This window comes from Mastigoproctus giganteus, chromosome 13 (assembly GCF_048544385.1).
Source record: "Mastigoproctus giganteus isolate SK-2022 chromosome 13, ASM4854438v1, whole genome shotgun sequence".
Taxonomy (NCBI): domain Eukaryota; kingdom Metazoa; phylum Arthropoda; class Arachnida; order Uropygi; family Thelyphonidae; genus Mastigoproctus; species Mastigoproctus giganteus.
In genome coordinates, this window is record NC_143587.1 from 7,718,980 (window position 1) to 7,739,317 (window position 20,338).

Below are 20,338 nucleotides of genomic sequence, written 5' to 3' on the forward strand. Positions count from 1 at the left end.
GAGTATGGGCTCGGCAAACCCAGGGTCCTGAGCTGGATATCATCATTCTCCGCTTTGTTGGTGATTCCTTTCTACTTCTCTCTCAGGGGGTAACTTGGGAATTTTTTTTTTTTCGCTGGTGCAGCATAAGCCTCAGGCTTCCTTGTACCATATGGCTAATAATAATAATAATAATAATAACATGATCACGCCCCCTGTTAAACACAGATTGAGAGCAGCACAAATATCATCTGCAGAGAGCGAGGTTCTATCTCCAATGTGGTACCCCTGTGCAAAAGACGTCTCGGCAGGCAATAGCTTGTTATACAGGAACAGAAAAACCACATCAAAGGAGACCATAACGTCACTCTCAGAAATAATAAAATCTTTGATAATACGCAGAAAATGCGTACTACTAGAAACAGTGTAAATAGTTTTCCCAACAAGGGGTGCTAATAACTTGGCAACATGTTTAGAAAGTTTATACGTAGGTGTATGACAACAAGAAACAAACCACTAATTTTGAATGCTCCGCAGTTGCCGAACATTATTGGGTTGAGCAGCACAATCCTGATCCCCAATGGGATATTGAAATCGTTGACTGTTCACGTGATTACTGTAGCGCTGATGGCTTGAAGCACTGCACATAGCCAGCAATAATAGTACTATGATCGGACGAGGGGAGTACACTTACACCATATTATAGAATGTACTGTATTGCAGTGCGATGAGTACTGGCAATCATCACGTGTACGTAATTCTGCTTTACCGACACCAGACTCACGATAATGCCCAGCTGACTTGTGCTATTGTAACCATTAATATATACTGAAGTACACCATTCACACAAGCTGATGAAGAGGCACTCCGCTTCAAAAGCTACTATCTATGTATTTTAACGCTTTTATTATATATATTTTAACTCTCTTATCTTGTTGTATTTTAATGCTTTTATCTTATTTTATTTCTGTTTTAACTTATGTATATATCGTTTTTATTTTAATAAATTTATTTTAACCAGTTAGTTGGTCGTCACAAGAAACTTTGATGATATGATAAATTTAGTTAATTATTGCTTCCATTGGCTGTGCTGTATTCTCTTCTACCTCTAACTATATTTATGGCTTTACTTCAGTAACCAATGGTTGTGAAAAAATAATAATAATAAATAAGTGGAAATTCTGCCTTTGTTCATTTAAAAAAAAAACACCTCTCAGAACCTTATAAGCCTCAATCGGGTATCCTCAAAGGTGCCTGGTTGACAACCTCTTAGCTACAATCAAATTTTTCCCTCATAAGGTCACCCCTTTTGCCAATTTCACACGAGTTACATGCCTTTGAACTCATTCAAGAATCTCAATATCTTTTTTTAGATGAAGTCTCCATACTTGGACACAGTATTCCAAACATAGACATACAACTGCCTTTTATATACAGTGGAATTATGACCTCCCCCTATCCCAACAGGATAAGATAATGTTTGATAAATCATCATCAGGATACCATGGGCTTTCCAGGGCATCTGTTTACACTGCTCAGAAAATTTCATCTGCCCATATCGTAACTCCCAGATCCCTTTCTTCCTGTACTATTTTTAATTCAACCACACCAAGTGTGGTTGAATTAAAAATAGTACAGGAAGAAAGTGACTGAATAAAGGACCACTAGGTGGCAGTGATTACAGTGTGCTGCTCTGAGATTTACTCAAAGATGTAACTACCATCAGGGGTAAAGAGAAGGGTTTTTGCTTTCGTAAAGGTGACTAATGGGGGCCTGAGAAGTTTTTAAAAGACAGTTTTCTATACAGTGGGCCCAACTGATGAAGTTACCAACAGCAAATTCTAAATGGGAAGCATTCAAAGAATTAATCAAAGATTGGAAGCTACTACGCTTTTCTAAGAAATACTACTCAAGGTTTAGGCCTGGATGTCAGATGAACTAATGAGACATGTGGCAGGTAAGAAAAATGCATGGGATACATATAAATTATCAGCTGACACAGAAGCCTATGGTAGATATAAGTTGGTCAGTAATCAAGTCACAAAGGAGGTTAGGCAGGCAAAGGCAGATGAGAAATCTTTGACTAAGGATGCAAAGAAAAACAGCAAAGAGTTCTTTACTTATATAAATCTAGAAAGAAGGGAGATGAATCAGATTGGTCCATTTGATATCAATGGTTCAACTGTTGATGATCCTGCTCAGGCAGCTGACAAATGGAATGAGTATTTTGCATCTACATTCACACATGAGGAGTTATTCAGGGAGGGGAATTCCAGAGGTTTATTAAACTCTGGCAGTGAGCTAAATAATTTTGTAAAACTGAGAGCAAAGTGGAGGGAAAATTGTTGAAGTTAAACCTAAGGAAGGCACCTGGGATAGATAGGATCCATCCAGTTATATTAAAGGAGGTGGCAAAGGAAGTAGGCAAACCCTTAGCCATAATTTTGAGAGCGTCCTTGGACTCAAGGGAGGTCCCCATGGACTGGAGATGTACAAATGTGACCTCAAATCACAAAGGAGGATCAAAGGGTGATACATGTAAATACAGACCTGTTAGTTTAACTTCTTGTTCCAGGGAAATTAATGGAGGCACTGGTTGAAGAAGCATTGCAGGATCATCTAGACAAGACTTCAGTTATAGCTCGGACACAGCATGGGTTTGTTAAGGAAGTCTTGTCTGACCAATTTGGTTGTTATGATGTGGTCACAAAGGAACTGGATGCAAAGAATAATTTTGATATCATATATTTGGATCTTAGAAAGACTTTTGATATTGTTGCACATGGAAGGCTAGTATACAAATTGGAGCAGTATAGCATTAAGGGGAAAACTGCTGCTATGGATAAAGGGATGGTTGAGTGGATGAAGACTGAGAGTGGTAATCAATGGACACTGCTCTTTGTTATTAATGAAGTCCCTCGGGGTTCAGTGTTGGTCCATTGTTGTTTACTGTGTTTATTAATGATGTTGATGAAGGTATATCAAGCTTAATGTCAAAATTTGCAGATGATACAAAGGTTGGCAGAGTTGTAAATGATACTAATGACAGTACACTACTACAACAGGATCGAGAAAAGTTGAGCAGATGGGCTGAGAGGTGGCAACTTAAGTTTAACACTGACAAATGTAGAGTGCTGCATATGGGTAGCAGTAACCACAGAGTAACATATCAACTGTGTTGTACTACACTCAGAGTGGTAGAGAATGAAAAAGACCTGGGGGTAATTGTCAGTCAGATATGAAGTTTTCTAAGCAATGCAGATAGTCGGCAAGTGTAACTCATGGTGTGTTGTAAATGATATACAGGAATTTTTATAGGGGGGATAAGGAGGTGATCCTCCCCTTGTATCGGCAATGGTCAGGCCACACCTTGAGTACTGTATACAGGTCTGGAGGCCTCATTTTAAGAAGCATGTAAAGCTGCTGGAACAAGTACAGAGGAGGGCAACAAAATTAGTGAATGGAACAAAGGGTTGCTCTTACAAAGAAAGGCTTAAGTTCTGCAAATTACAATGTCTGGAGATTAGGGCGATCTGATTGAGGTGTATAAGGCCTTGAATGGCTTGAGCAAACTCAACGCTGATGGGATTCTTCCTCTTGCCCACATTAATCGCCTGAGGGGACAAATTTAAATTGAGGAAAGACAGTTGTAGAATAGATGTGTGGAAATTTGTCTTTAGTCAGCAAGTAGTTGAATGCTGGAAAAAACTTTAATTTGTTGTTATAGAACTTAACAGCTTAAATAAATTTAATGCAGAACTTGACAAACATCCAGAGAAAATGGATGGGTGAAATGGGAAGGTTTTTTTTTTTTTTTTTTTTTTTTTTGGCTGATGCTGTATAAGCTTGCTTTCTTGCATCATAAGCCTCTACTAATTCTAATGCCAATGCTAAGTGTTTAATTTATTTTCAGGTTACTATTCCCCTGGCTATTTCTGAAGCCTGTTCAAGTCATCCTGAAGTAGCACTGTTTGTCACTCATCATTAACAACTCTCTCAATCATTATGTTGTCTGCAAATTTTGACATTGCGCTCTTTATACCTTCATTGATACCGTTTATGAAAACCAGAAACAAGAGTATTCCAAGCAAGAATCGATCCTTGGAATACCCCACTTCTGATGTTACACTAATCTGAAGAATATCCACTGATTGCAACCCTCTGCCTACTCCCCTTGAAGCTACCCAGCAATTCATTTCAGAATTTTTCCCAGCAATCCCAACATGTTTCAGTTTATATAGCAACCTTTCATGAAGGACTGAGTCAAATGCTTTGCTAAAATACAAATCAACTATTTCAAAATTGTTCCCTACATCCAGCTCATGAGTAACTGCATCAAAACTGCCTATTAAGTTAGTTAAACATGATTTTACCTTAACAAAACAATGTTATGTAGTCTTCAAAATGGCAATGGACTGCATCCTTAATCATTGCCTCTAAGATTTTTTCCTACCACTAGAGTTGGGCTAATCAGCCTGTATTTACCGAATTCACCCCTAGAACCAACTTTATGTATTGGTGTTATGACACTTCTCCAATCCAAACTTTTAAGTCCAATTATGCCGTCATAACTAACCTCACTGGTTCAATGCACTCTCTGGCAATCTCCCTTAAAATTACTGGGTATATGCCATCAACTCCAGGAGCCATATGTCAAATATTTTTCTACACACAGTAATCAGTAATTTCAAAATCACCAATTTCATATGGCTCAGCCTCACTCACGTGTCACGGTTTTTTTGCCAGTAGATCAATGCGAAGTACCTATTCAATTCATCAGCAATATCAACTGAGTTATTAAGACTTTCCCACATGCAGTACAGCAATCTCCAATTTGAATTGTTTTCGTCTTCTATGTATTCACATACATGAAAAATTCCTTGTCCCCATTCTTTGCCCTCTTAGCCAGGGTTCCTCATATTCAGCCTTTGCCTCCCTAACCTTATTACTGTTACAGATCAACTTATAGCTGTTGTAGGCTTCGGTACTTTTCATCGCTTTGTAACTTTCCAGCCTATCTTTTTCTGCTCTACTGAACTAGTCAGCTCCACATTCCTCCATTTCTGGAGTATTCCATAATTCAAATGTATCTGCCCTTTTCTACAATCTGCCCAATTAATAGATTCCATATAGCCCACCTTAAACTGTCACAATCTCCCTCTTCAGAAACTAAAACTCATGCTTTTACCTTTAACTACTGCAATATCTTTCTTATAAAATGATTCTTGGAAGAACCTGGGAAAGTCCCTATACTGAAGGATTTATGCTTGCCATCCAAGACCAGGTAATTAATACCAGAAACTATACAAAATACATTGCCAAGAAGCCTGGAGTGTCAGATGACACACTTCTTTTCGATGCCACCTGGCCTTGGAAATGATCCAACACATCATTGCAGGATGCAAGGTGATCACCCAGACTGAGTGCACTCGTAGACATGACCAGGTAGCCAGAATAATACATCAAAAGCTAGCAAAAAATATCAGTTAATAAAAGAAAGTATACCATACTACAAGTACGAACCCCAGGCAGTACTAGAGATCCACCCACAAGCTGTACTGGGACCGCTGTGGACAAACAATCTCACACAACAGACTGGACATAACCCTTGTCGACAAGAAGGAAATGGCTACCTATCTGATTGACATAGCAGTACCCAACAGTAGCAATCTCCAGAAAACACAGCAAAAAATCAGGAAGTACATGAACCAAAGACAGGAGATCAAAGAGATGTGACATATGCAACAAGTAACAACCACCCTGATCATTGTGTCAACCAATGGTATGGTGCCAAAGAACATACATAACAGCCTAGCAGTAATAGGTCTTACAGCGAACACCTACAAGGAATTCCAGAAAGTCACTATCCTGAACACCTGTAGCACAGTCAGTGAGTTTCTCGACTAACAGTAACACCAGACATAACAACCACCCCGTGTACTTCGTAGCAATACCTGTCACGAGGTGGAACCCCCAATCAGGGAGAAATAATATAAGAAAAACAACAATAATATTTTATGTCCCTCGTGTGTAGTTTGAACAAGAGGAAGGATTCCATTAACATTGAGCTTACTCAGTTCATTGAAAACCTCAATCAAGGATGAAAGGTGATCACCCAGAGTGAGTACACTCGTAGATACAACCAGGTAGCCAGGATAAATACATCAGAAGCTAGCGAGGAAATACCAGTTGATCAAAGAAAGTGTACAGTACTACAAGTAAAAATCCCAGGCAGTTTGGCGCCTCCGTAGCAGTGTGGGCAGGAGCTGCAGTGCATAGCACACGCTTCTTGATTAGACGGGGGTTCGAGCCCGTGACCACCAAATACGGAAAGGTCAGGGAATGACCACCATATATCCCTGGAGCAATATGGCCTTAGTTGCTAATGCTCCTAAAAACCAAATAACAACAACAACAATCCAGGCAGTACTAGAGACCCAACCCACAGGCTGTACTGGAATCGTGCCATAATAACGGATAAGACAACCTCACAGACTGGACATAACTCTTGTGGACAAGGAGGAAAAGGCTATCTATCTGATTGACATAGCAGTACCCAACGCTGGCAACCTCCAGAAAACCCATGATGAAAAAATCATGAAATACACAAACTAAGACAGGAAATCAAAGAGATGTGGCATATGCAACAAGTAACAACCATCCCAATCACCATGTCAACTACCGGTGTTGTGCCAAAGATCCTACATAACAGCCTAGCAGCAAATAGGTCTCCCAGCAAACACCTATAAGGAACTCCAAAAACTCACAATACTGAACACCTGTAGGATAGTCAAAGAGTTGCTCAAACAACAGTAACACCAGACATAACAGCCACCCTGTAGCAATATCTCTCATGAGGTGGAAATCCTACCCCCCCCCAATCAGGGAAAAATAATATAAGAGCAAGAACAATAATAATAATAACTAGGGGGGGGCTTCACTCCCTGCTCGCTGCGCTCGCTTCTTTTGATAAAATAAAATACTTACAGAAGCTTTCAACACTGTGTGTGTGTCTCTTCCTCAGCTATGAATACATAAGTACATTATATATGGAAATCAAGAATGGTACCACGTGGTCATGCTAGATAAACAAATTGCATGCACAAGGTTTATCTAGCTTGCCCACACTTAAATAGAAGCTTGGTTTACCACAGTAAAAGAAGCTTCTATTACGTATTTTAGTATTTGTTATGTATTACCACGTAACCCACATCCCTCTTCTCCCATTGGCTGAATAAATATCACTAGGAGGAAAATTATTTTAATGTATAGAAAGATAACAATAATAACAAGAACTGAACACCACCCAAAGTCAGCCATGGAGAGACTGACAATAGCTTGGAAAGAAGAAGGAAGGGGCCTGACAAACCTCATCGAGCAACAGAAAACAACGATAGCTAACTTGAAGGATTACTTCCAGAAAAAACACAGCAGCACTCTACCAGGCCATAAGGGTATATGCCAACTACCATCATATCATAGCAGTACCCAAAACAAGATAGACAAGCAGCATATCCCCACTCAACCTAAGTGAGGAGTCCCCTCCCACCCAGATGACACAAAAGAGCTAGAAAGATGGGTAAAGAAGACACTCCATGGCAAACACTACAATGACCTCTATCAAGGTCACATAGATAAAATGGCTTCAGTCCTGGGGGAAGAGCAAGATGCTCTTCCCCAAGACTGAAGGATTCATACTTGCCATCCAAGACTAGTAATCAACACCAGAAAACACCAGAAACTACAGAAAATACATCGCTAAGGATGTCTAGAGTATCAGATGACACATGTAGACGATGCCACCTGACCTCAGAAATGATCCAACACATCACCGCAGGATGCAGGGTGATCACCCAGACTAAATACATTCATAGACATGACCAGGTAGCCAGGATAGGTAGAATACATCAGAAGCTAGCAAGGAAATACCACTTGATCAAAGATAGTATTAGAAGTACGAATCCCAGGCAGTACTAGAGACCCCAACCCACAAGCTGTACTGGTACTGCGCAATAATAATGGATAAGACAATCCCACACAACAGACCGGACATAACCCTTGTCGACAAGAAGGAAAAGGCTACCTATCCGATTGACATAGTGGTGACTAACACTGGCAATCTCCAGAAAGCCCATGAGCAAAAGAGCAGGAAGTACACAAACCTAAGAAGTTACCCTTTCTCACTGCAAGACACAAGAAACTGCACGTTCCATGGGCATGTCGGCACCAACAAGTAAACCATCCCAATCATGTCAACCACCAGTATGGTGCCAAAAGCCCTACATACCAGCCTAGCAGCAATAGATCTCCCAGAGAACACCTACAAGTAACTCCTGGAAGTTGCAATCCTGAACACTTGTAGGATAATCACAGAGTCCTCGACCAACAGTAACACTAGACATAACGACCATCCTGTGTACTTGGTAGCAGTACCCACCATGGGGGTGGAACAACCCAATCAGGGAGAAATAATATACAAAGGGTACTAGAAAAGTTTTGCAATATGACGCAACAATGAATCACAGGAAGCTGCTTGTTGCTGCATGTTGAGACATGTGCATAGCAGCCGCCGCGCCAAGTCGATGGGCTCAGTTATTCATTAGTAGTGAGAGTGTAAAGTGCTTGCGATGGCATCGTGGTCACGAAATGAGATAAGGACAGTTTTGCGGTATAATTTCGTGCGTGGTTTAACCATAGACCAGTGCTTAGAAGAAATGACTCTTGCACTAGATGATGATTGTCCACATCGTACAACGATATTCAGGTGGTATAGAGAATTCCAAAGGGGAAATTTCACTCTGGAGGATTCTGAGAGGCCGGGAAGGCCACGAACGTCAGTTACGGAGGAAAACGTTACTGCTGTGAGGAAAATGCTTGACGAAAACAGGCGAGTGACCTACCAACAGACAGAGGATACTTTGGGCCTAAATGCACCAGCAATTCGTTCGATTCTGCAAGATCATTTGCACGTGAAGAAACTTTGTTCTCTCTGGGTGCCGCATCAACTGACTGAAGAGCAGATGACACGACGTGTGACTTGGTGCCGGGAGATGTTAAAAAAGTTTGATAAGGGACAATCTCGGTATGTGAACAACATCGTGACAGGTGACGAGACTTGGCTGTACTATTACGATCTGCCGACCAAGGCTCAAAACAAAGTTTGGGTCTTTGATGATGACGACACACCCGTAATTGTCAGAAAATCCCGATCTGTAAAGAAGAAAATGATAGCTGTATTTTTCAAATCGAGTGGAATTGTGGAACGTGTCGTTTTGGACACGCAGAAGACAGTCACAGCTAAGTGGTATACTGAACAATGCCTGCCTAAAGTCATTGGATCTATGAAGAACCTGCGGCCAAAGTCAAGAATGGACACCTGGTACCTGCATCATGATAATGCTCCAGCTAACCGCGTCAAAGCCTGCACCGAATATTTGACCACGACAGGACTGAAACTTCTCAAGCACCCTCCCCACAGTCCAGACCTTGCTCTCTGCGACTTTGCACTGTTCCCGCATGTGAAAATGAAGCTAAAAGGGAGGCGGTTTTCCAGTGATGAGGACCTTCTACGGGCTTGGAACAACGAGTGTGCTTTACTCCCCAGTGAAACTTGGCAGAACTGGTTTAAAGATTGGTTTCGGAGGATGGAGAGGTGTATTGAATGTAGAGGAAATTACTTTGAAAAAATTAAATAAACAAAGCTGTATTGCAAAACTTTCCTAGTACCCTTTGTATATAAGAGTAATAATAATAAAAATGCACTCAGTTGGCTTTGCATTAGCATGACCCTCTTTGTAAGAATGAACTTGTCTGTGACACTGAAGGCTCAAATTCAGGTAAGGACACTACTGACACAATGCTACTGCAACAGGATCTGGAAAGGTTGAGCAGATGGGCTGAGAGGTGGCAAATGAAGTTTAACAGTGACAAATGTAAAGTACTACATATGGGAAACAGCAACCCCAGAGCAACGTATCAAATCTGTGGTACTACACTGACAGTGGTAGAAAATGAAAGGGACCTGGGGGTGGTTGTGCAGGCAGATATGAAGTTTTCTGAGCAGCGCAGACAGGCTGCAAGAGTAGCTCATGGTGTATTGTCGATGATATATAGGAATTATACACCTCTATCAGACCAGAGTCTGATAGAGGTGTATAAAGCCTTGAATGGTTTGAGGATGCTCAATGCTGATGGGATTCTTCCTCTTGCTCAGAATAATCACCTGAGAGGGCATAAATCCAAATTGAGAAAAGACAGATGTAGGATAGACGTGAGGAAATTTGCCTTTAGCCAGTGGGTGGTTGGTTGGTGGAACAGACTTCCATCCCTTGTCGCGGAAGTTGATAGCCTAAATAAGTTTAAGGCTCAGCTGGACAGGTATTTCGAACAGAGGGGTGAAGTGGAAGTGGTTATTTTTTATTTATTTATTTATTATTATTATTTTATTTTATTTTTTTTGGCTGATGCTGCATAAGCTTGCTTTCTTGCATCAAATGCCTCTACTAATGCTAATGCTAATGTAAGGTGGCAATCAGTTTTTGAGTGTCTGCAAGGAAGATGAGTCAACATAGACCTTTCCAACTTCAAATGTGGACAGCACATGCAGATGTGCTTTCCACATGGGGGGGGGGGGGCAACACATGCAGATGTCAGTATCTTACAACAGTCAACTTGGTTAAGTGACCCTGTTCTGTGGTGTCGTGAGTCTACTGTGACTGTCTCAAGAGCCAAAGGTCACACATGGGACAGCCACGAGAGGTCAATACTCGTGGTAAGTGTCACATATCTTGTTTTGTAACACATCAGTGATGTATCACAGTGGCCACCTAGTACAATGTAGGAATAGCATTAGTTCATATAGGCTATGGCAGTCGATGACTGTCACAGATATTACCCTTGCTCACTGAAAGACACAAGAAACTGCACGTTCCATGGGCATGTCGGCACCAACACTAGAACACTGATGTGGAGATCGGTTGCCTAGTCTGATGAATCCCGTGGTTGCGATCAGTTACCTAGTCGTGGCAAGTGTCACATATCTCGTTTTGTAACACATCAGTTAAGTATCACAGTGGCCACCTAGTACAATGTAGGAATAGCATTAGTTCATATAGGCTATGGCAGTCAATGACTGTCACAGATATTACCATTGCTCACTGCAAGACACAAGAAACTGCACCTTCCACGGGCATGTCGGCACCAACACTGATGTGAAGATCGGTTGCCTAGTCTGATAAATCCCATTTCCAACTCTATCATGCTTGTTTGTTTGTTTTGTTTTTAGGAGCATTAGCAACTAAGGCCATACTGCTTCGGGTAATGCGGTGGTCATTCCCTGACCTTTCCGCATCTTCCGTATTTGGTGGTGACGGGCTCGAACCCCGGTCTAATCAAGAAGCGTGTGCTACACACTGCTGCTCCTTCCCACCTGGCTACGGAGGCGCCTACTCTATCATGCCGATGGGCACATCTACACTTTGAGAAATGCAACATGAGGCTATGGCACACCTTGATACACCTTTGGTGTTCGGCCTGCTGGATATGTTATAGTTTGGGGACAGATAATCGAACTGGAAAATTTTCCATATAATTTTTCTGGTAAGATTAAATAAATTTAATTAAATAGGATTAAATTTATTTAATCTTATCTTACGATTAAATTAAAGAATTAAGATTAATTAAATAAAAAAAATTATAAACTAATCTTGGAAAACAGAAACATCCATCTAGGCATTTTTATGATTTTTATGCAAAACAGGAAAATTAGAAAGGTTTTTAAATGCTCTCGGCTTTTTTGACTTACCGATAACGAGCATGGACAATCTGTACGTCCCAGTACCATTTGCACACGTAGCAATTATAACTCGCTCTTTCCTCATCTTAAAACTTGGTGCAGGCATTTCTCTTTTAGTGGCTAGGGTTTTTCTCAGTAATGCTTTCTATAATAAGCCTGTCTCATCAACATTATAAATGTTTTCTTTCTCGTAATTTGCTTAACTGAAGCAAACTTACTTTTAAAGGACGCCGCTTCCGATTAGTCCGCAGAAAGTTTCTCGCTTTGAATATCTAGTTCGTGCATACTGCGTCTCAGTTTAGAATTTTTCATCCAACCTGTGCTTGCCTTAAAATCTTCATTACCTCTTAATTTTCAATTAAAATCCAATGCTTTTTTTCCACAACATTGGGCCAGACACTGGTTCTCCTAAACTTCACTTCTGAAGAAAACAAAAAAAAAAAAAAAAAAAAATAATAATAATAAAATAAAGTGCACTCTCTAAAGCAGCATTTTCATGTTTCGACATCATCTTTTTCCTGCTAGATCCTCCTTCACTATCCATAATCAACCCAAATTCTGCTATAGCACTGGAATTTTTCTTGATGTCGTAAATTGTTGAAGTCCCCACATTAAACTCTTTGGAGAGATTTCCTAAATTTTCACCGTTATTATTTCCATTTTCCGGAAATAATAGTGACAATAATTTCCGTTTTTTGTTGCAATGTTAACACTACGCGTTTTCTTTTTGTTCACATTTTACTGTAAAAAATTGAGAAAAATAATAAATCATACAGTTTCGGGCTGATATTATTCTTACCGAATCTGGAGCTAAACTAATCTGAAATTCACTCATGGTTTCCGAGAAAATCCAGTAGTCTGTGATATTTTCTAAGGCACGTTTCTGAAGGTCACATAGAATTCTAGAGGTCACAACCATAAAACAATTTGCAGTTTTCAGTTTATTGGGCTTTTTGTTTGTACAATTTGTTATAAACAGGTAGTAAACTCGGTCTTTCGCTTATTATAATCAAAATTCAAGTTGCAAACCTGATCACTATAACCAGAGCTTACTGTACTACCGTTAATTAAAAAAAGAAGAAAGATCGGCCTTTAAAATTAGTCCGGATAACTGACTTCCAGATAACCGACATTCTAATGTGTGTGTGTTTTTTTTTTTTTTTTTTTTATGTATGCCAACTGCTGGCCTAGTATACAGCACTATTCAAGAATTTTTTTTTTTTTTTTAAATGTTAATAAAATACTATACTATACTATACTGTGTAATAGTTCTGTAGTTCTGAATTCTATATTAATTAATATATCTTACTTTGATGCATGCACTTTATAATTTAATTACCATTTAAAAGAATTGCCCCAGCTATCTTATCAAGAATACTTGAATAATACTGTTTTGCATTAATGTACAGTATTACTGCACAACAGAATAATAAGTATAATAAATATCATTTTACCATAATACAGTATTTAAATGATTTTTAATTGTTTAAAGACTGAATTTTAGTTGATTCTGACTTGGATTTTCACAGACAGAGAACATCTGGATTTTTCATTCTCTGGCTAAATTACAACGGAGCATGAAAAACTAACTATTATTTGCCTTTTTTTCCCTATCCATGTCATTCTATGACCCACACAAAGAACAAACTTATAACATGGCCCTTTCAAAAAGGGCCACATCAAAAGGATTTATTTATAATACAAGAAAGATGAAGGAAAAAATCTTAATTTTTGTGACATGAATAATGCTTTGGCTTCGTGGTAGTGGGGGACGAAGCAACAAATCAACTAAAGTCCGTTTATCTTCAAAACTTACTTGTCTACTGTTAAGGATAATTATTAAATGAAAAGTTAACAATTGTTCAAGACATTGATAACACATTCTTAACCTTTTCACGAGTATGTATGTATGCATATCTGTGTTTGACATGTTTGGTCTCCTGTGAATAAGTATGTAGATCTACAATTTTAGATCTACATTGAAATGAAATGTAAATTTACATTTCAAAAAATGCATCTTCTTTTGTATGAATGTCCTTCAAATTTGTCCAGTATATGCTGCCATCTCTTATTTGTATTTCCACCCAATAGCACAGTTTTAACAAATAGTAGCAAAAGAACAGCTTGAAAATCAGAGGAGGAAGAGGACATCACAAATGTAAGACATTATTGCCTGATCTTGGCAAAATTGGAGAAATTCTCTGAAATTCGGATCCAGAGTTGGTCAAATCAAATTAAGTGAGACATAAATAGGACATGGAGGATATTACTGCTTCAAAAAAAGTAAAAACAAAGTCAAAATAAGAAGAAATAAAGTATGGAGTTTTCGTTTTATGAAGAAACTCACTCAGAGATCCCTGCCACCACCCAGAAAACTGAATAGAGGGAGCACACACAACTCACCACTGGGAACCTCACTCGTGAAAGGGTTAAATGTGAATAATATAATGACAATAAAAATTATCACCTTCATGTGTTTTGTATCTGTATCTTCTACCACAGCTTTTTTCTGTTTTCCCTTAGAAGACTTTTTAAATGCCTTCATGTGAGTTGATTCTGTATTTTCTATCACAGCTTTTTTCCGTTTTTCCTTAACCGACTTTCTACTTGAATCAACTTCTAATTCCTCTTCACTGCTTGAACTACTCATCTTCTCTTTACTATTATAAAATGAAAGTTGAAAACATTCATAAATTTATGGTTTGTGACAATTTCATAATTGTCAACATTTTGAAGCAAGCTATTGTGTAATCATACCTGCCAATCATTATGGATTTTCTATAATGCATAACTTCAAATATCTGAAAAGGTGGAGGAAAGGTAAACAAAGCCATACAAAAATTCTAAGATTATCAGCTAGATACACTAATGAATTAAAAATATCAAGTAAATTTAGAAAGCTTCACATATATGATATTGTTATTTGGTTTTTAGGAGCATTAGCAACTAAGGCCATATTGCTCCGGGATATGCGGTGGTCATTCCCTGACCTTTCCACATCCTCTGTATTTGGTGGTGATGGGCTCGAATCCCGGTCTAATCAAGAAGCGTGTGCTATGCACTGCTGCTCCTTCCCACCTGGCTACGGAGACGCCGCACACATATATGAGAGCTATAAAATGTTACTGTACAAGGATGGGCAAAAGTCTCAGTTCTGTACATAACCTTATTACAAAATATATCAATGTCATTATGAAGAAAGTCACTATGAAATTTGCCTTGCAAATTCATAGCGACTTTCTGCACATAATATAAAAAATACTGTCCTTGAAAGAAGCATACTACTACTACTATACATCTGAAATGTATGCTATTTATCCACTGATTAGATACCACATTGGTGGATAAATAAGCAAAGAGATGATAAGTGGTGTCAGAAGTTAAATTTATTTGAAGTGCAGGTGTAGAACCAATACAACTTATGGTGACTCTCTTCACAATCGATGCATTTTACTATAAACTTTGTTCTTTGGCTACACACACACACACACAAAACAGGCTTTTGTTCACACTTATAAGGTAATGTTATGCTCTAAATTTACTTTAGAGCATAACATTACCTTATAAGTGTGGCTTAAATTGTGACAGCAATAATATTAATTTTAAGATAAAAAGAAGTCCACTTGTGTGTTAAGTACATAGAATGATTGGAAGAAAATGAAACTTCAGAATGAGAACTTTCCTTACAGGCTTAAAGTTATCAAAAAAAGAAGTACATTGAATGATGGAAGAAATTTTAGAAATCTGAAATTTTTTCCATCATTTAATGTCAGTCATTTTGTGTACTTCATTTTGTGATAACTTTATGCCTGTAAGGAGATATACCATCTCACTGGCATTTTTCAATCATTCTGTGCACTTTTTATTATGTCTTTATTTTATTTTCTTAAAATTGGTATTTTTGGCAACAGACTTTAAGTCAGCATATAAAGAGACATTCTGTCTTGGTTGGCCTTTTCAAGTTTGCTTACCATTTGTTCAGGAAGAATATTACATATACTGTACTCTCACTTCCAATAAAAGGCATTCATAGTTTACAGCGATGAAATATTTCCAGAGAAGAGAGAGGGGGAGATGCTAAATGGGGTCAAAAGTATAAAACTTAAGTAAATTTAGAGCAAAAGCTCTAAATTTACTTGAGTAATTTACTTTAATTTAGTAAATTTACTTTAGAGCATTTACTTGAAACATAGACATGTCTTCTTTGTTGACTTTTTCAAGCCTGATTTCCCATTTGGTTGGTGTCAGCTAGCGCATAACATACATTTCATCATTGGGTTGTCAGGTCTTACTAACTGTGCCTATTCTCACAAATGAAGTGCCAAAACACCATATGGGATAATAACATGCACTTTAAAAAAGTAACAACACACCTTCCCTTTGAGAAAGGATGCTTTATATTTGAAGTGCAGGTAAAAAGCTGAGCCACTTGCCTGCTCTTGTACAGTAATGCATAAAAAATTTTAACAAAACTTTTAAGATTATATGATACTCCAAAGATAACCAACACCCAGATCTTGATTACATTATGCAATGGCAATTAGTTTCAGTACTTCTCTATACTGCCATCTGGAATATGCAACAAAAGAGCAGTGCTTCCTGCAATTCTAAAATTTCAGGCTACATAAAGTCAGTGTCCTTCCCCCCCCTCAACAACTAAACTTTTTGTGAGGGGAAGCCTACCTTTTTTTTTTATTAAAAAAAAATCTCCCATTAAAAAAACTATACTTGTTTGGAAAACATTTAAAAACTAACTCACATTATGACCTAAATCATCAACATAATTCCAATATTGGACATTTGTGCACACCACTACAGGGCCACTGGGGGATTCAGCTGCAGGTCTGTATAAGCTGCAACTTAATTTCTGGAGTATGTGAAACACTACAAAATCAATTTTAATCCATTACAGCTGAAACTGAGCTTTGATCTCTGACAATCCATTTTTTGATTATATATATATATATATGAGGTAGGAGTAATAAATATTGAAAACTACAGTAACCATATATTATTCAACAACAATTCCTTATACCTACTATGCAAAAAATTAATTAAAAATAATATCTGTTTATTTTATCAACTACAATTGTAATATTGTTGCTCAATTTATCAAACATAAAATTGGATATAATTTACTTCTACTAGATCAGTTCTAATGTGTATTTGTAAAGATGTAATATTATATGGTGGTATTTCCACTAATTGGAGAGTAATAACTTCACATGACTTCCTATGAAATGTTCTCTCTGCCTCTTTACTCAATAAGTTTCTCAATCCTTTTACAAACTTTTACCTTCACCTTATATTTCTTTATTTATTTTTAATAAGATCGTTGAAATCATTTACAATTATATTTACTGCCATTCTGACATGACTTACTGACAATTCATATTGTGCTTTCAGGTACTACTGCAATTATGGATTGGTTAGCTATATTTTGTGTCTATTTAACTACACTTCTGTTTTGGATTATGGAGTGCTGTGGCTCAGGGGAGAAATGAAGGGGGTGATTCTCTGATGAATCACAGCCAAAACATGTGCAACTTGTGGAATGTTTGTGGACTTTCTGGAACAGGACATGATCTAGCCATGGAGGCTGTCTCTGTGTGTACTAGGTGCAGAGTATGCCAAGAAATTGGTGCCAACTCAGTGTTCTGATGGGCATTTATGAGAGTTTGAAGAGTAGGGCAGATGTCCTCAAAGGAATTAAAATGAAGGATCCATCAAGCTCTTGGATGTCCAACTTAATGCCAGAGCTCACTTTTGGGCATCAGGTAACACAGTGACAATCTTCAGGGCAGAATGCGCTGATCCCACACTAGTTATTGTTGGTGACTCTACTGTCAAGAAGACGGGGAAATATATTTTGCAAAAAAGATATGTGGAGTAGGACCAGGGTACGTCTGCCAGGGGCAAAAGTTGACGACGTTGTAGAGCAGATATTCTTTTAAGGGCACAAAGGGTGAAATTGTTGTACATGTTGGCTGTTGTTATGTTATGATGTTGTTATTTGGTTTTTAGGAGCATTAGCAACTAAGGCCATATTGCTCCGAGGATATGCGGTGGTCATTCCTGACCTTTCTGCATCCTCCGTATTTGGTGGTCACGGGCTCGAACCCCAGTCTAATCAAGAAGCATGTGCTACGCACTGCTGCTCTTGCCCATCTGGCTATGGAGGCGCTTCATGTTGCCATTAATGACATTAAGAGCAAGAGATCTGCAGATTTACTTTACAAGTACAGGTCAATGTTGAGAAAAAGTTGAGTTAGAGTTAAATTTGAAAGTGCCCGCAATTCTGCTGTTGTTGTTATGGGAGTTTAATGGCGCATAAGCTACTATGGCTATAATGCGTCTCCGCAATTCTGCCCAGACACATATATGATGAGAGCCTTGTCAATCAATATGGTCCTGGAGATATTGTGCAAGGTTTGTCATGTAAAACTTTTCTCTGCATGATCTGTGCTTGTTAACAGAAGAGACTGCTTCTACAGGGATGGGATACACTTAAATAGAAAAGGCACAAGAATATTTGCTGATGCTATCGAAGCAGTGTTAGATGGGTCAGAAAACTGCTAGCTTGGGAGGATTCACAGACTAACAAATTAACAGTAGCCATAGGCAGAGGTGAAAGTGATTCTTGAACTGCATCTATTGAAATGAGCAGCAGCCTGTAAATCAAGGTGCTGAGGATTTCCAGGACTACTGGGAGTTACCACGAAACAAGTAAATACATGGGCTGCATTAAGTTAACTAAGAGTAAGAACAGGTGCATGTATACTTGCATGTACACCAATGCTTCAATATTTCTGATTTCTGCTATCCTTCTCATATTAGTTTTGGCATTTTGTGTAATTTACACCTCCATCTTCTAGCTTTTCAATAGATATATTACTTCTAGCGTGGTGCTGCTTTGCATGCTCAGGTACAACTGTCACATTACTTTTATCTCTAAACTATCACTTAATTAACTTTCCACCCCATTTTTATCCATATATATACAGTGGCGAACAAAAAAACTGTATCATCTTTAAAAAAGTAACATTTGCAGTGAAACGTATAAGTATTGTTTTATTAGTCATTTTTTGTTGCAAAGCAAAGGTTGCATCAGATAACACTTCTATTGCATCATGCAGTAATTGCAAGGTATTGCATCAGGCGTTTCTATAAATACAGCGTTGGAAGGGTATACACGCTCATTAGTATCCTGTTTTCGGAGGTGTAAGCATGGCTCCATATGTTCAGTTGACACCAAGAAAAAAAAAGTGTAGCTGTTGCTCTGTTCCAGAAAGGGCTTTCTATGCATGCTATCACTGATAAAATAGGCTGCTACCAGTCAACAGTATCCCGGGTGCTGAAATTAAAGTGAAACCAGTGAAACCAGTGATGTGAAGAGAAGACCTGGATCAGGCCATAACAGAGTGACTACACCTTCTCAAGATCAATATTTGAAACAGCTATGCCTTTACAATTGCCATGCTAGTGCTCCTGATCTAAAACTGGACTCTGAGATGGCCTCCGGTGTTTAAACAAACTAGTGCACGAACTATCAAAAGACGGCTTTTGGAATGTGATCTGCTTGCCTATTGGCCCAAGAAGAAGCCTTTGTTGACCCAACAAATGGGGAAGAAGCGACTTACTGGGCTAAAAACGCATGTTTCATGGACAAAAGAGCAATGGGACACTGTCATCTTTTCTGACTAATCAAAATTCAATCTGCATAGCTCGGATGGGAAGTGATATGTCAGAAGATGAAAATCGGAGGCATACCATCCTGACTGCATAACACCGACTGTAAAGTTCCCCGCCGGTCAGATGGTCTGAGGATGCATAACAGGCTAAGGGGTGGGGTGAATCAAGCTTATTAACGGAACGGCGCTGACTGGGCTAGCTGGGTGGGTAAAGTGCCTGCCTGGCAACCCAAAGGTCGCGGGTTCGAATCCCGCCTCAGGCTTGGATCAGAGTATTTCAAAAACCTTGGGAGGTGCATTATGGCCACAGAAGCCGATGCACCAACAATTTAAAAAAAAAAAAAAAAAACAGAACGGCGAATTCAGAAACCTACACCAATCCTGGAGGAGTGCCCAAAACCCGTTATTAGGGATCACCACACAGATGCCCAGAACTGCATTTTTCAACAGGACTCAGCACCTTGCCACACAGCAAAATTGGTAAGTTTTATGCTATTTAGATTAAATGATGAGTTTGTCTTCTTGTCTCAGAAGGCTTAAAACATGCTTACACCAATTTTTACTCTCGTTTTTCTCCCTTATGACATGACTCAGAAATGCTGGCATTACAGTGTTGGACTGGCCCGGCAAGAGCCCACATTTGAACCCTATTGAAAATTGCTGGTCCATAACTTCATCTAAAATTGCTCAGAAGAAGCCAACAATAAAATGTATGTTTGGTTGTCATGATTACAGTTTGCATGATTTCTCATATTTCCGTTAATTGCGCAATTTATCCTTTGGGATGATATTTATGGCAATTAGGTATATCAGATGGAGTCGTTTTATTGGATTTCATTCACAGAGATATATATCCCATCTAGCAAATGCATTT

At 38.7% G+C, this 20,338-nt stretch overlaps 1 protein-coding gene across 1 annotated transcript in view; it reads right to left on the bottom strand.

The window, feature by feature from the left end:
* LOC150075748 (uncharacterized) overlaps nt 1-20,338 on the bottom strand; it is a 205,196-nt gene that overhangs the window by 73,393 nt on the left and 111,465 nt on the right. The window contains exon 6 of the mRNA XM_090387601.1: nt 14,241-14,433. Coding sequence (XP_090243727.1) covers nt 14,241-14,433 — 193 coding nt within the window. The remainder of the gene's footprint in view (nt 1-14,240; nt 14,434-20,338) is intronic.